The 17894-nt window shown below is 42.3% G+C and overlaps 1 protein-coding gene across 6 annotated transcripts in view; it reads left to right on the plus strand.

Annotated features, from left to right (window-relative positions):
• Positions 1-17894, plus strand: part of ltbp1 (latent transforming growth factor beta binding protein 1) — a 127545-nt gene that overhangs the window by 14461 nt on the left and 95190 nt on the right. For all 6 annotated transcript variants that reach the window (XM_040037152.1, XM_040037153.1, XM_040037154.1 and 3 more), the window contains exon 2: positions 2626-3010. In XM_040037152.1, the coding sequence (XP_039893086.1) occupies positions 2626-3010 (385 nt within the window). The remainder of the gene's footprint in view (positions 1-2625; positions 3011-17894) is intronic.

The raw sequence follows: 17894 nt of genomic DNA on the forward strand, positions 1-17894 counted from the left end.
TTAAACATATCAGGTCCCCATAAGGAGAATCATGTGCTAACGGCTGTCTAAATGACTCTGGTAAAGTTTGTAGCATGCATGTTGTTTTTGTCTGCTTCCACTTGTCTTTGCACTAGGATGATGTCGGAGTAAATGTGCAGTCATATTCGTTGTGTTCCCACTAGTGCTGTCAGCGTTAATCTCGTTGAAATGACATTAACGCCACAACACGGCAAATTTCCGTTGACGAGCTACCCCTGATCGCCCCGTGCGTGGGGCTAGACGGCCAACACGTTAACGAGCTAACTGCGCTGACACACTAGTTCCCACCCATGTAATTGAGCATTGCGTGGCACATCCAACATACTGTTTTACTTCAGGGTCACACGTCACATGAAAACCAAAATAATTCCAAACGCCAGATCTGAATGAGGGTGGGGGAGGTTCAATTTGCCATGTTGCAAGGAGAGCTTAACTTCTGTCTCGCTAGCTTGCCCTGCGCTCTTCCTTCTGACGATGCTGTCTGTGGCTGTATCCCAATTCAGATTCTGCAGCCTTAAAGTACGCAGCCTCAACGATCCTCAAGGGCCGCATACTTAAAGACCGCTAAGGCCGGAAGTGAGAGGCTTGTGAAATGGGACGGTCTAGCCTCCGTTGCGCTGCCCAGGTTGCCTAGCAACCATGATACTAACAGCTGGAAACGTTGTGTTATACAGCTTTGTTTGACAGAAATGAAGGAGAAAATCTTTTGTTCATTTGTTTGTTTGCTTCTACATGAGCTTTGATCATTCTCTGTAAGATTAAAGTCAGCTATTGAACGGAGTATATTTTAAAGTAAAGGCTTTAAAACCAAGTTAGTACAAACGTCACTAATGTCACATAACTTTGCCGACATGTGGCCAACAGGAATGTTTTAATGTTCTTCGTTATTAAACATTTGCACATAAATAAGTGACATAATATTCAGTACTTACTTAAAGTTTACTCTTCGGCCACCCCTCATTCGCCGTTTTTTTCGGCAAAATTATCCACACCCACCGCCGCGCTATGCATTCTGGGATATGTTGGGCCACGAAGTCTACACTGCCACAGCCTTAAAATTCAGGGAAATGAAGGACTCATTTCAGGGCCGCATTTCGAGCAGCCTTTGAATTGGGACAGCCTTCGGCGCGCCGCTGTGACGTAATCGGTCTTGAAATGCGTACTTTAAGGCTGCAGACCCTGAATTGGGATACGGCCTGTGTTGAGCGCTCAGTGGATCTGCGCTCGACAGTGCAGCCTAGGCGGAGTAGTCGAACGCAGATTCACTGAGCGCTCAACACAGACAGCATCGTCAGAAGGAAAGTTGATAAAATAAATTACAAATTTTGTATTGTTCGATACATATGCGTACCGAACCGAAAGCACTGTATCGAACGGTTCAATATCGATACAAGTATCGTTGCACCCCTAGTACCTTGTTTTTGGAATAATGGTTTCTCAGTTAGAAAGAGGAAATACAAAAAAAATCCACTTAAAAAGTAATTTGAAACAAATTAATTTAAAAGCATGTTCATGGGTCAAATTCGTTGGTATCACAGAAAATTGCTAATACAAACCAAATGTGCATGTAATGTGTATTTCACTTGGGATACTGAAAAGCACATTATATGTGCAGGACATTTATGTAGTCAAAATAATCACTGTTAGCAACAGTTTAGGCCAAATGCTGTTTCTCACATTTTTTTTCTTTGTTCTTCCTGTTGTCTTATTATTATCACCCGTGTTTTGTTACCCAGCTGTGTTCCCTTCCACTTCCCATACCTGCCTGAGTGTATAGAGGTGTTTTCTCCTCAGTGTTTGTCTCAGCATCTGCGCGTACGAGTTCCTGGTAAAGCCTGGGTTCCTTTGCCTTGTGGGTTTTGTACTTCTTGGACTGTTTCCACAACTTTATTAAAAGGTGCATTTTGTCTGTCCTGTGTTTCTCAGGCCCATGCTTCATGACAGGGTAAGAGTCATAAGATGACTTGTTTCAGACAGTTTATGAACTGAGAGTCCATCTTAAGGCAAAGCATAGGCTAAATAAAGAAATAATGGGTCAAATAAAATTAATTTGGGGGGATACATTTGCAAGCAAGCAAGCAAGGATACATTTGCTTAATTATAAAGAGACTAAAAGAGAGGAACAAAAACATTTCAGCGTTCACTCCTGGACTACTGTGTCAAACTGTGCCCCTCAATGCATTGTCAGAATAGATATGTAGTGACCTGTTCACCAGTCCTACTGTAGGGGTGATGTTTTGGGTTTCCTATAGCAGCTGCGTGCATAATAAATACATTGGTTCTGGAATTATTTTTTCTAACTGGATTCATAAATTGCCGTAAAAACTCTGAGAATATATAATTAAGACAAGAGGCAGCTCTAACTGAACCGTTTGCCATGTGTAACCGCTGTCTATACTAACACTGAGCAGAGACGTTTAAATGCTTTACAGAATCTCTGAACAATAGAAGTACATTTAAAATGAAGAAAATCCAAGTCTGTTATATCCATATGCTTTGATGTTCCTTTTTTGTATGGGTGACATCTTTCTATCATCACTTATTCTCAATCTGTCTTTCTGTTTTCCTCTTTCTCTGTACCCTGGACTTCATGTGGTGTCCTAGCCAACTGCATCCCTCAGTGCCATAATGGAGGAATGTGCCTCAGGCCTCAGCACTGTGTCTGCAAACCTGGCTCAGAGGGGAAGGCATGCGAACAGAAGACTGTACCCACACACTCCTTTCCACCGCGGCCTGGGAACGGACCCACCAACGGGCACAACACTGGTCACACAAGTGGGCACACCACTGGTCATACTAATGGACACACTTCTGGCAACACCAATGTACACAGTGTGGTACCCCAGCGGCCAATACCTCAGCAAGTGCCTCCTAATGGTTATGGCTCTGGCCCCTCTCCATCTAACAACATGGGCCAGATGAAACTAACTGTCAAGCCAGCCCCGCAGTTTGTGCGGCCACATTACATACAGCAACACATCCAACAGCAGTAAGTATCTTTGATTCAATCTTTCAATACATTTTTCCATGAAAAGTCTTCACACCGCCACATCCCTAATTTGCTTTGGTAATAAACATTAATTTGTTTCCCACATAGCTCCTGTGATAGACAAGCTTCTGGAAGTCATAAACCACATTAAAAAAAATAACAAAACCAAAAATGCATTTATGCATTTGTGTCAGATTTGTAGGCAGCATTTTCATGATGAAATTCTCTCATCACATCCCAGAGATCCTCTGTTGGATTGAGCTCTGCTGATTATGGAGGCCATTTAGTAAATTTATATTATAAAATCAGTCTGAGCTTTGTTACATGGGGTGTCATCCTTCAGAAAGTAGACATGTACTCTGTGGTCATCAAGGTTTCAGCAAGAACAGTCAGGTAGGTGGCGATGATTAAATGATACTCAGTTTGTACTTACAGGTTACAAGTTTTCCAAAAACGGATGTTCTCCTCCTATCTTATGTAGATGCTATACCTCCACCAGTTGGTGGTATACAGGGAGTGCAGAATTATTAGGCAAGTTGTGTTTTTGAGGAATAATTTTATTATTGAACAACAACCATGTTCTCAATGAACCCAAAAAACTCATTAATATCAAAGCTGAATGTTTTTGGAAGTAGTTTTTAGTTTGTTTTTAGTTTTAGCTATTTTAGGGGGATATCTGTGTGTGCAGGTGACTATTACTGTGCATAATTATTAGGCAACTTAACAAAAAACAAATATATACCCATTTCAATTATTTATTTTTACCAGTGACACCAATATAACATCTCCACATTCACAAATATACATTTCTGACATTCAAGAACAAAACAAAAACAAATCAGCGACCAATATAGCCACCTTTCTTTGCAAGGACACTCAAAAGCCTGCCATCCATGGATTCTGTCAGTGTTTTGATCTGTTCACCATCAACATTGCGTGCAGCAGCAACCACAGCCTCCCAGACACTGTTCAGAGAGGTGTACTGTTTTCCCTCCTTGTAAATCTCACATTTGATGATGGACCACAGGTTCTCAATGGGGTTCAGATCAGGTGAACAAGGAGGCCATGTCATTAGTTTTTCTTCTTTTATACCCTTTCTTGCCAGCCACGCTGTGGAGTACTTGGACGCGTGTGATGGAGCATTGTCCTGCATGAAAATCATGTTTTTCTTGAAGGATGCAGACTTCTTCCTGTACCACTGCTTGAAGAAGGTGTCTTCCAGAAACTGGCAGTAGGACTGGGAGTTGAGCTTGACTCCATCCTCAACCCGAAAAGGCCCCACAAGCTCATCTTTGATGATACCAGCCCAAACCAGTACTCCACCTCCACCTTGCTGGCGTCTGAGTCGGACTGGAGCTCTCTGCCCTTTACCAATCCAGCCACGGGCCCATCCATCTGGCCCATCAAGACTCACTCTCATTTCATCAGTCCATAAAACCTTAGAAAAACCAGTCTTGAGATATTTCTTGGCCCAGTCTTGACGTTTCAGCTTGTGTGTCTTGTTCAGTGGTGGTCGTCTTTCAGCCTTTCTTATCTTGGCCATGTCTCTGAGTATTGCACACCTTGTGCTTTTGGGCACTCCAGTGATGTTGCAGCTCTGAAATATGGCCAAACTGGTGGCAAGTGGCATCTTGGCAGCTGCACGCTTGACTTTTCTCAGTTCATGGGCAGTTATTTTGCGCCTTGGTTTTTCCACACGCTTCTTGCGACCCTGTTGACTATTTTGAATGAAACGCTTGATTGTTCGATGATCATGCTTCAGAAGCTTTGCAATTTTGAGACTGCTGCATCCCTCTGCAAGATATCTCACTATTTTTGACTTTTCTGTGCCTGTCAAGTCCTTCTTTTGACCCATTTTGCCAAAGGAAAGGACGTTGCCTAATAATTATGCACACCTGATATAGGGTGTTGATGTCATTAGACCACACCCCTTCTCATTACAGAGATGCACATCACCTAATATGCTTAATTGGTAGTAGGCTTTCGAGCCTCTACAGCTTGGAGTAAGACAACATGCATGAAGAGGATGATGTGGACAAAATACTCATTTGCCTAATAATTCTGCACTCCCTGTAAAGGAAGAATCATTCTTCCTTTTGTGGAGTTTTGTACAGCAGTTGCCATTTTTTTCCAAAGCTTTTTTCCTTTTCTTGGTTGCCAGGTCAATACATCTTCTCTGAAGAGTCTCGACAGAAGACATGCTACTGACACAAAACATTGAACCTACTGAAATACATTAATCTTGCTGATATTAGTGAAAAAATTATGTATGTGTGCATCAACAATGAGATTTGTCTTTTATACTTTTATTCAGAATAAAAGAAAAATTCTGTCTTTTATTCTGTTATTCATAACAGAGTTCCATTTTGGGATGATTGCTATCCTCTTTAGGAGTGGTTGAAGTAGATTTATTTCAGCAGTAGTCTTGTCTGGTCAAAACATTGTTTATACCACTTCAAGGTGGATATTGCCGTGTGTGTGTATTTGCATGATATGCAGGATCAATAGAGATTTAAAGAAAAGAATTTAAAGCATTTGATTGTGAGGAAAGCTATCCGTTTAATTGCTACCAGACCTGTGTCCTCGAAATGGAAAATGTCACCTTTAAAGGTTTTGGAATAAAGAAGCACTGATGGATTTGATAGAGGTTTTTAATTTGTTTGCACGTACAACATTGTTTATACTGATAATTTATGACTGAAGCCTTTCGGGGCTTCATTAGATCAGCTGCACATTGAAGACTGTCTATGAAATGTACAGCAATAAACATGGAAATTTTGAGAACTAAAACAAAATGAAATCCAATCCAATACAAATACATCTAATCACAGCAGTTTGAGCAAACTGTAATATTTGCTGCAGGCAAAAAAACTCAAAAAGTTTCTGTTGAGCATCTGGAATTGTTTAACTCTGTGTAGCATCATAATGAAGAGCTGGACCTTTCTCTGGTATGTTCCCTTCAGGACCATTTTGAGCAAATCGCGAGCATTTAATCAGCTTCTTAATCCTATAATTAGAATTTTCTATTGTGTAGAAAAACAACATGCTGTTGTAATTGCTTTTCTTTTTCTTATGTTAAGATATCTCTGGGATTAAATGTGCAGTTATATTCATGTATAGCGATAGAAAAGAGAGTTAACATTAAAGTGGGCTGTGTGTGGCCTGTGTGATGTCAGAGGGGAGGGGAAGCCATCTGCCATGACCGGTTAGGAGTAAGGGGAAGAAAAGAGAGAAAAAGACAAACTGTTGGAGACACTTTAGTAATTACTAATAGTGATGTATGAAAACAAGAAGAGACAAAAGAGGTAATGCTCAGTGTATCATGGGAAACCTCCAGCAGCATAACTAATAAAAGGTCTCAGGGACACTTCATCCAGCCCTAACCACAAGCTTTGCCAGTGAAGATGAAATATATGAAATATGGTCCCTTCTTCTAGTCCCTGTCAGCATTCTTGATCAGCTGAATGCTTTTCAGGAAGTTTTAGAGCATCTTGAATTACAGTAGTCCAGCCTAAAAGTTATAAATGCATGAAATAGTTTTTCAGTGTCACTCTGAGATTGAATGTGTCTAATTTAAGCAATATGAAAAAGGCAGTCCTACATGTTTGTTTGATTTGCACATTGAAGGATTTCATTGTTTAGAATCCTGTCCTGTCTGGCAGCTTTTGCAATCAGAATTATTATCTGAATGCATTGTTGTGCTGAACATATTTTTCTTTATTCTTTTGTGTTTGTGTTCTTTTACTTATTACGTGTTATAGTATAACAGTGTAAAAGACAGGACAGACAGGGGAAAAAGGAGGGGAATAGGGTGAAATATAATAAAAGGATAGAGTACAAATAGAAATTCACAATGTATTGCCTACTGCCGCACCTGTAAGAAAAAACAAATATACAAGGAACACAAAAATACAGATACTGTCACAGTCCTGGGTCGTCTGACCGGTGTTTTGAGTTTCCCTGTATTGTCAGTGTTGGGGAGTAATGGAATACATGTACCGGCATTACATATTTAAAATACAAAATATTAGTAACTGTATTCCCTTAAAGTTACCGTTTAAAAAGGTGGTATTCAGAATACAGTTACTTTGTTGAAATAAATGGATTATACAGCGGTCTCTTCCTGTTTCATATGTTAGGCTGTTCCCTCTCTATTTTTGGTAATTCCACGCCGGTGGAAACAAACAAAACACGCATTAAGAGGCTCTAATGCCTGGGTCTCAATCTCGCGGCCCACGTCACCTCTACCTCCGCATAATGACGTGAAGAAATATTTTGAAAAATTATTATTCAAAAATTATTTCATATGAAGGCAATAGGCAAAGTGTTACAGGCATAGCTCTAAAGAATGTAGCTTCATGGGCAGTGTAGTCTGTGCTGCAGGGAGAATGGACTGCCATACCCGTTATGTGTCTGTGAGCGCAAATGAGGGAGAAAAGAGTGGAAAAGTACGAGCTATCACCGACCAGAAACGGGAGATGGAAGCATGTAAATATAATAATAACCACTGCAGCCACCCATCTTGAGGATTTTGCCCCCTCACATATACTAATGTGCCACAAACAGGACTTTAATATCACCAACCATTCCCATTTTATTACGGTGTATCCATATAAATGGCCCACCCTGTATACGCACGGAATAGTTTCCTATATGAGATTGCTGCTAAAAGTGCAGCCGTCCACCCTACTGTTACTCATTTTATATTAAGATTTAAAAATCTAGTTGGTATTGGTATAGCAAGTAGCCTTCAGTAATAGTAATAAATCACACAGCAATAGTACATTCATGTAGTTGTAAAAAGCATGATAATATATTAAGCAATCCAAAGTATTCAGAATATGTTACTCTCATTGAGTAAGGAACGGAATACGTTACAAAATACATTTTAGGGCATGTATTCTGTAATCTGTAGTGGAATACAGTTTAAAAGTAACCTTCCCAACACTGTGTATTGTGATATTCATTGTTTAACTTTATTTAGTCATCTTAAGCTCCAAGGTTGTTCGGTTTGAGTTCTTTGTTTATTAGATCCCTTTATGTCATCACCCCTGTGTCCCTTGTAGGGATGGGTATCGTTTAGGTTTTATCCGATACCGGTACCAAACCGGTACTTTTGAAACGGTGCCGGTGCTTAAAGAATGGAGAACACAAAATTGGTCCAAAAACCTCTCATGTTCAGCTGTTTTTTTTTGTAAAAAGATAACAGTGTTAGCCTTTTCTGCAGCTATGGGGCATATATGGTATCACTCTTGGCTGGAAGCAGTGCTTAAACAATGGAAAAAACACAAACTTTGTCTAAAAACCTCTCATGTTTAACTGTTTTCCTCTTTTTCTTTGGTCATTTTAGCCTTTTTGGCCAGGGTGAAGGGAGTATCTGCCATCAAACAAGAAGACAGCCGCATGTAGCTATGATGATGTTTGCTAGTTCACCTTACATGCATTAATGTAATAACGTGGTTAGCCTACTCAACGTAAATTACACACGAACAACATTAAGCTACTCACGCAGAGAAGAACGGCTGCTGCTGCCATCATCATCCGTCATCATTTCTGCTACACTGGCAGGGCTAGGGGCCAGGACTCTCCTCTTCGTGTTTTTGGGAGATGTTGCTAACTCCGGGTCCGATAACAGGCACCACACCCGCAGTAGATGCGCTCTGTGTGAGGTCTCGCAGCAAGCTATCAAATACGGCGCATTTCTCGGCTTTAAAAAAAAACGCCATGCGTCGCCAGGTGTTTCATCGGATTCGAGGTGTTACCTCCTTTGACAGTATCACAGTATCAGCTTAAAGCACTTGTTGCTGCTGAGTTTGCATCTTTTGCTGTGAAGTACAGCCAGACTTTTGACCGCTTCGCCTTGGGCATTTTTTAATCTGTAGCTCTGCTCTAAAAGAACGTACATACCTGGCCCCGCCTACTATCCTCGGAAACGTAAAATGATTGGCTAGAATCTAAAGTGTATCACAGCTCAGGAAAGAAAAGCACCGAAATGTGCGCTGCTTTTCGGTCTGGTTACTACCGTTTATGTCAGAACCGGTGCGATCATGGCACCGGATACCGGTACCCATCCCTAGTCCCTTGTTGGTTCATGTGTCTTAACCTGTCATGTGTCATGTCTGCGTCCCGTTATGTTCCTGCTTTATTTTTAAAGTCTTTCATTGTGCTTATTGTTACTTTTCCCCATGGTGTCATAATGTCATTCTAGTCAGCTGTTTCCCCACACACCTCCTGTGTGTATTTAGTCTATGTGTTTTCTTTCAGTCTTTGTCAGGTTGTCTGTTTGGTTTCATGTCTAGCCACGTCATGTCTCAGAGTTCTTTGTACTGATCAGGTTTATGTTTGGTTTATTTCATAGTTCCATAGTTGCATGTACCTGTTCAGTTTCATATCAGTGTCTCTCGTCAGAGTTTTCATAATTATTTAGTTATTTCCCAGTTTGGGTTTCAGGTTAGGATTTGCCCTGTTCACTCTTGCTTTGGTTTTGTGTTCATGTTTTGTCAGCCAAATAAATGGCTCGCCTTTTGTTTAAAACTCAGTTCCGTCTCCTACCGTGTCTGCATTTGGGTCCCACCTTTCACTTGTTGTGTGAGTGTGGATGTGAGTGAGAGATTGAGAGTCAGTGTTTCTGTATGTGTCTTTGTCACAAACATACTTGATAATGAGGGTGGGAAGCCGCAATATCTGTCCCCCAGAGGCAGAAAGAGATGGAACCAGGACAACCATACCATCTGCAGCCCCCAAGAGTACCGAAGACCTGAGTCCGTACATCTCTGTAACATCTGCATATTCATCCAAGCAGGAGAGGGAGGGACGCCCTACATGGGGTGAGAATCGACATTACCAAAGGTGAAATGCAGTCAACTCCACTAGATACTGACCACCCCGGTGCGAGTCAAGAACAGGCTCCCAGGGGCCCAGGCACCCACGAATCACCAGGCGTCCTGCAGAGCCCCCTTTCGACAAGGAGGAGGTCCAAGCCAACTGAATCCACTGAGAGAAAGGGCCAACGACCACACGACAACACCCAACCTCAACAAGCAACCCACATCCCTGGGAGGGGCAGAAGCATCCAGCGAGCATAAGCCGTCCTGAACCAGCAGCAAACCGGGACGATGCCAAAGCCCACGACAAACTTTCTGCAGACCCCCGTCCCAGACAGGGTATGAGAAACAGTGGTGCAGGAAGATGCCCCCCCCCTCCTAGTGTCTAAGGCGCGATGTTCAGTGGGTATGTTGTGGAATGTACAGGATGAGCATGACTGTGTGAAAACTAGAGTGTTGTTAAAGTTGAGGCTAACGTCTCGTGCTGTCTTTGTGGAAATATTCTAAAGATTTCACATTATGTTTGTCAGAAACTCACGTTTCATTTGAAGGCAGCTCTGGCATTATTTTCATCTATTTTGGAAGTGATGCCAGGAGATTGTTGCACAATTTTTCCATGTTTCAACTTCAAGAGTGACCCACTTGGCAACACGCCCATGCCTCTAACAATGTTGTTTTCCACATCTGGAATATTGTTGAGCGCATGGAGAGTCTTGATATAAAGTATCAATGGACACCGTTGCTTTTTTTCCTTTGTAACTTCTCATAGTTGGAGTCCGGGAGATACTAACGAATATAATCTGCTGATGATTAGTAGAAATCCTTGATATGGTTAATGATAAGGCCTGCAAACAAACTGTATTGCTGATACAAACACATGGACTGTTCAGTGTGTTTTTCCAAACATGGATTGCTTACTGTGAAGACTGTGTTATTGCAGTTTGGATGGCCAGTACTCTCCTTCTCCAGCAGTCAGTGTAATAATAGGTAAAATTTCTGCCGGCACTTTCATATGTGGACTTGAAATGCCATTAACTAAAGCTGTGGGTAAGACTTGGGTTTGGTTTGCCTGTCACTATAGCAGATGACTGGAGAAAGTGCAGTCGCATCAGACACGATAAAAACTGCCCCGATGCCTTGTCTGGTCCAATTGTTGAAAGTAGATTTAAAACAATTTTCCCCTTTTCAGGTTTGTGTTACAGCAAAATGTTGATGGAAATGTCCAGAATGACCAGCGTGTCCGCTTAATGTTGGCATGTTAGAAGATGAATATTTCTAGTATGTTAATGAACACATTTTGTGTGCAGTGTTTAAGATGCACTCTGCAAAACGTTAAGAGGAGTTTTTTGTTTAATGTCCTGCACAGGCACACATAATTGCTACCAGACCTGTGTCCTCGAAAGCTGTTCTTGATTTGCAGAAAGCATTTATCTCTCACAAGGACCTATTCTCCTTTTGGTTCAAGCAGTAGAGTGGTTATGTCATAGAGTACAATACAAAATATAGTATTAATTCCCCATTCCTTGTTAGGTCATTTGTGTGGAATACAGATAATTAATATTTTTTTCTACAACAATGCTGACCAAATTTATCTACACATCTACACATTTTTTAACTGATACACAACCTGGATTATTACATGGATTGTTATGTTGTTTTGGGGGTATGCCATTTGCCTCTGTCAAAAACAGAGAAAAGTAAAACACTTAACGTAAGCTCAGATTTACAAGAGACCTTATCAAAAGAACTGCTAGTGTTCCAAAATCTCCAGAAGTGGTCATTTTAACCGCTCCTGCAACAGTAGGAATAATGGCAATGGCATAATTTCTAATCAAAACTGATAAACAAAGGGTACAACAAATAACGTGACAACTAACACATCTAAAAAAAATAGAATAAGAACGTTCTGAAAGGTTGAAAATAACTTTTATAACATCAGGATTAATTGCACTAAAATAATGACAAAATAAAAACAGGTCAGTTTTAAATTTCAGGTGATTGCCTGAATTGGAAAACTGACCTTACAGCTGGCTACAGAAATGCAAGAAACACATTTTAAATAATTATTGTATAGAGTTTATCATCACGTCCACATCACCAAACTTGCAGCCTCTGCACATTGCACATTGCTCCGCCTAAATCTGAAGCCCTTCCCCTCCTTAGCTCTCCATGCTCTGACCTACACCCCAAAATCCCATCCTCAACCTGGCAAAAGAAAAAATATTATTCATCTTTTATCTAACCATAGTCCCCTATATATTTATCTATCAAGATTCGAGAAGTTTATTGTCATGTACATGCCAAAACACAGATGGTTATGCAGAGCAATGAAACTCTTACTTTGCAGGTTCTCCTCACACAACTAAAAAGAAAGTAATAAATTAGTAAAACAAGTGCTTTGTAGCACTTGTAGTTTATGTGTGGGTGTAATTAGAATTTAAAGTGCAAGTAGTTGCAACACTGTCACAGTGATAATATACAGGGAGTATGCAATATTAGCTATGAGCTAGTTCTTGTGCTGCCCTGATTAGTGCCTTTGGGAAAATAAGCTGGCCAAGCTGGCATCCCTTTTCTCATCATGTGTTTTTGCAGCTCCGATAGTTGGCTAAATTCCCACTGTGCTACTTGATCTTGGCCTCTAGTCTCCGTGTCCATGGAGGGTACGGCTCCTTGTGGCTGTTCATCTTGTAGCCAAACATCTCAGTGATCACTGCTGCTGTAATGTAGATGAGTTGGCTGCTTTCCGTCTTGGTAGCAGTAGGGTTTGTCCATAATGCTACATTCACATCTTTACACTTACCGAGGGCTTTCACATTCAATGTCTTCAACGCACCAGTTGTTCATGGGGCATGGTACTCAATCTTCGATGGTGAGGATGATGGTATCTCCCCCCTGACCTGACGTCCAAACTCCCTTTTGCTTTAGCATTTATGTTGTACCTCATCAATCTCTAGTTGAGCTAGCAGTTGCTTCGTTTCAATGTAGAAACACCTAGCTACTAGGTTTTTTGCTGTTGGGTATCGAATTGTCCCACATCCTCTTCATGTAAACCCTCCTTTTGGGATTACTTGTGTAGCAGCATTCCCACCGTGCCCCACTCTCATCCTCTGTCAAGCCTACGCAGAACATGCAAACCTAAAATCCCCGGCCAGATGGTATATAATCAGTATATAGTCCAGTCCTGTATCCAAAAACCTAATACCAAGCTAAAGCGTTAGAAGCCTTGTGTTAGAAAATTTGTTTCAAAAAGATACAAATTTGTCCAGCGTACATGGAAATCTTGTTGGGTCATGTCTGCAGTTCACAGTATTTGTTTTTTGGCTTTGATGCTGCTTGGATGTGTTGAATGTAATTTCCCAACCAATGTTTCAGTAATGAGTTAACAAGAATGTTGTGAATGTATTTGTTCTTTTGTCCCTCTAATGATGAATAGGAAAACAGCATAAATGGCACAAAAAGCAGTTGGCTGTGTGTTGTGCATAAAGTCTCCATTTTTGAAAAATGTCTAGTGGTTTTAAGATTGGAGTGGAAACAGAAATGTTTACAGATAGGATCCATCTTATAATTGTTCAAAATATTGTGCTTGTCTAGAATGCCTTCAGTTGGAAAGTTAGCTGGTGAATGGCACTGTATTGCCTCGTTCTTTTTGTAAAAACCTGAATCATTTAATTCTTTTTTCTTTGTTTTTTTGCCTGTCCCGTTTGGCTCTTTTGCCATCAGAATTGTTGTCTAAAGGCGAAGAAAGATGCCCAACGGATTTACCAAATGGACCATCCCAGCCTTGCCGTAATGGTCTATTTGATTCACCTTTTATTGTTTATTTTATTTTATTTTCACTTGCTAAATATGGGACAGATTTGACTGGGGAAAAGAAAGAGGGAAAGAAAAACAGCGGGGAAGAGGGACGGGGATAAAGGGCAAAAAACAAAAACCAACAAAATAAGCAGACAGCTGTGCCAGAGTGACCGAGCCCCAGGCCAAGAGGCCAAGGGCTCTCCACCCCCGGAGTGGCCCGAGCGAGCCCCAGGCTTCAGGCCCCGACAAGCAGCCACCAGGAGTGAGCCAGTGTGTACCTGGACGCCCATCCCCGGACACAAAGAACCACCAACGCACCGATGTCTGAGGGAGTCTGCCACTGGCAGGGGAAGTGGTGGTGGGGGGAGATAGGCCTCCAAACCTTGGAGGGCCTGAGATGTCCCCAGAGAGGTGGCGTCTGACACCCAACCTGACATATAGACACAGACATACAGGCACACACAGATACAAACATCCATTCCCACCCTCATGCGCTCATATGCACTTACTCCACACTCAACCAACGTGGAGACAGACATAAAGAGACACTGTACACACAATCACACTCCCCAAGCGTACTCTATACCCCAGGTCTAGGTACCCTGGAGGGGGAAACTGCACCCAGACCCAGGTAGTGTTACCCTTTTCCCTGGGGTGGAGAGAAGCAGACTGCCCTGACTCGACAGCAGCAGCAGGGAGGCCCCACACTCCAGACCCCAATCGGACGGCCAACTCCTCCTCCTAGCCCCCCCGCTCCAACAGGCCGCAGAGAAGGGGGGGTGAAGACTCCAAACCTCCCTCCACCCGCTCATTGTAGTGTTGATGCATGTGTGTTCTAAGGTGCATTTAAAACCCAGGAGGGCATGGAGCTACCTGCCAGAGAGCAGCAGGTAAGCGCATAGCCCCTCCTGCTAGCCCTCAATGTCTACGTGTATTTAAAATTGAGAGGTGGGCAACGACGCCAGGGGTGAGGTGTACACCCTGATGGTCTTTTGGAGTCCGTGTAGCGTGCCCACCCCCAAGGTCCTATATGTATGTGTAATGAGAGTGTGAGTAATGTGAATGTCTAAGTTGTGAGATAAAATTGAGGCAGAGGCAGCCAGAAAGGGACAGAGGGGGGGATGCCTCCCCTGCACTCTGGTGACACACCTTTACCCCAAGGTCCTGCATGTGTGGGTGATTGTGGTGGAGCGGGAAGAGGGAGGCAGCCAGAGATGGGGAGGGAAGGAAGGGAGGGGCAAGTGACCCCTCCCTGGGGCCAGCTCCCCCGCTGACCCCAGTAGGCACCCCCATACTCTGCAACCCGCCAGGGAAAGGGGGCCCAGGCCCATCCGGACCGGGGCCCAGTTCAGCAGCGCCGCCTGGCCCCACAGAGCCCGGGACAGCCCACCCGACCCCACCACAGAGAAAACTGCACCCACCCCGTCATCCACTCATCTTCCAGACTACACAAGACAATAGACGCCCAGGCTGAGATCTTCCTCCACCTCTCCTATATCTCCCCCTCCTGCAGAGTGAGTTCCTGAAGAGAGGAGACCTCCTGCAAGATGTAACAGCCTCCCCCACCAGTTGAAGAGCCCCCCAGGTGGCTCGATGCACTGGTGGCACCCTGCGCCAGGGCTTGTTGTGTCTGTTTTTTTTTAGACCTTTCATATTTAGTACTGTGAAAGCCTCAGTCAGTTTATGTGTGATTAATAGATGTAATTTCCGGTTCTGGAAATTTCAGTAAGCGGAAGTGCCTTAAACCTGCACTCTTATTTATACAATCTGGTTGTATAGGAGTCTTAAGAAAAAACCCTTCTGCTCCACTCTCTTCATCAGTGACCCCAGTAGATTTTAGGTGAGTTCATTGCTAATCTTACAACATGTAGGTCATTTTTTAAAATGATGGTTCCTATTAGAGTCCAAAAGGACGATAAAACAGAGCACGCTTTAGAGTTGGTCCACTGTGTAACTGACAAGTCACTACCCTTTGAGTATGCCAGAACTGAACACAGTTACACTTTAGAAATAGAAGTTTGAGTGACTGCAACTGAGAACATTACATTTCTACTGTAGTTTCATAACAATTTAAAACATGTAACACAGGTTCAGACTGACTGAATTTGAACTTCAGGAATTTATAAAAAACGTGAACACTTGAGATCTTGGAGCACATATAAAGACTGAGATTGCCTGTTTGAGCAGTGATGTTGACAAAATGTGTCCAAATGGATAAACATGCAAATATCTGTTAAAGTACCCAGAACCATTTTTGTAGTAGTCCCTGCTTCACTAACTGTATCCAGGACCACATTTTGCCAGGATGTTGCACACACAGTCTCACAAGGTGAAAATAATACCAAGCCATGGTGTTAGGAGCCTCATAACCTTTGTTAGAAAAGTTGGCTTGGCTGTAGCCCAGGAGGTATAGAAGGTCATCTACTAACTGATCCCTGGTTTCGCCAGTCTGCATGCCAAATGTCCAAACCCAAAGTCGGAGTGTGAATATGTGTGGATGTTAGATAGAAAGCACTTATGCATTGAATAAAAGTGCTTGTGTGAATGAGGTAAGTTGTAGAGTAGGAAAGCGCTATATAATTATAATTTATTCATGAAAACCTTCATTAACAATGTGCCTGAGCAAAGTGTTGGCTCATTAAATCAAGTGACCACACTACTCTAGAAAAACTGCACTGAAGGGAATAAGCTATCGGTTTCCTTTCTTAATCATTGTTGTGATCATTAGGACTAATTTAGTGGTCAATTGACAGCCCACACATGCTCTTTAGAGACTAACAGAGGAAAATTCTCTTAGTTCTGATCATGTAGTCATGTGAAACTTGCAGGTTTTCTGCAGCATGTACACATTACAAAGTACATGCAGACCCACCATGTCCAAAAGAGAAGTTGTTGGATGTAGTGCAGAGAGAGAGAGAGAAATGATACTACCATAGTTAGGGAATACAAATGGAAAAATATAATCTGAAAAACTGAAAGCAGATTTTTTTTAGAATGCAAGTTGTGGTGAAAGCAATCATAGTGGAAACCTTTACTGTTATTGAGGAACTGAATCCTTTTGACAGAGGACCAAATTTGGCATACGGGTCTTGATTTATCAACTGCTGTCTTGTACTTTCTGCCAGGGTTCATTAAACAGTCTTTGCAGATTATTACTGAAACTCTGATCTTATCAGATCTTATTCAGTGTAGATATTGCTGCTTTCCCTCCTTGAAGTCCGACTGCCTTCACTAGTATGTGTGAGGGCACTTGTGAGGTTCAGCGGGTTCATTTCGGTAGACCAGAGTATGTCAGTTCTTGTGGGGAAGACTTGGACAGCTAGTTCTGGAGGTCGGCACTGGATTGTGATTGTGGCCATAGCATTGAAGGCCGAAAGTGAACAGATTCAGCCCTCCCTCCTCTCTCTCTCCCTGTCTCACACACAAACACACACTTGTTGGTTATTCATATCTTGTGGGGACATAATGCTTTCCCTAGCCGTTTACCCTAACCCTAACCATGAAAAATGAAAAGCCTAACCCCTACCCTAAACCTAACCATTAGGTTAGTCACTAGATTTTGGTCCCCATAAGGGCTGTTGGTCCCCACAAGTATAGTACACATTTGGTCCCCACAAAGATATGAATGCGCACTCACACACACACATGCATGCACGCACACACACGTACGCACCTCACTCGCCGATCTGTTTGTGTGGAAATAGTTCAATCTGATATTCAAGACCAGCAGGCTTTTGTAACAATCACTGGACACCCTCCAAACTTTTGTCTTTTTTGTCTTTTTTTTTATTTGTTAATTAATTTCTTTATTTTACTGTTGCACTCATTGCCAGTGAATGCAGTCATGATATTTTCTTGAGGCAGGATGAAAATTATGGGCTCAAAATGTGGTCATAAATATTTTGTACTTTGTAGGTCTTTGAAGGGAATAAATGCCCTTTTACATGCCAACCCAGCGTTTTCCTTCATCACCACGAAGGAAAACAGTCTGTGGTCGTCCGAGTTTGGTGATTTATGTGTCACAGGTCTACGTGTTTAATACAGGGACTTCCACAGCCTTTTCAACAGCGCTGCGGACCGCGGGGGGGGGGGGGGCAGTGTTTTGGAAATGACAGTCTTCATTACAAAGCTTTCTTCGTTACGAATTAGCATACATGTTTTTATTGAACATTTGAAGAACTAGCAAAAAAAAAGAAACTCTTGTAGAGGACCTAAAGTCAGAGATAGAAACGACAAGGAGCAGGTGCATCTAGTGCAGGTAGAGC

This window comes from Simochromis diagramma, unplaced genomic scaffold, assembly GCF_900408965.1.
Source record: "Simochromis diagramma unplaced genomic scaffold, fSimDia1.1 OVJJ01000197.1, whole genome shotgun sequence".
NCBI lineage: Eukaryota > Metazoa > Chordata > Actinopteri > Cichliformes > Cichlidae > Simochromis > Simochromis diagramma.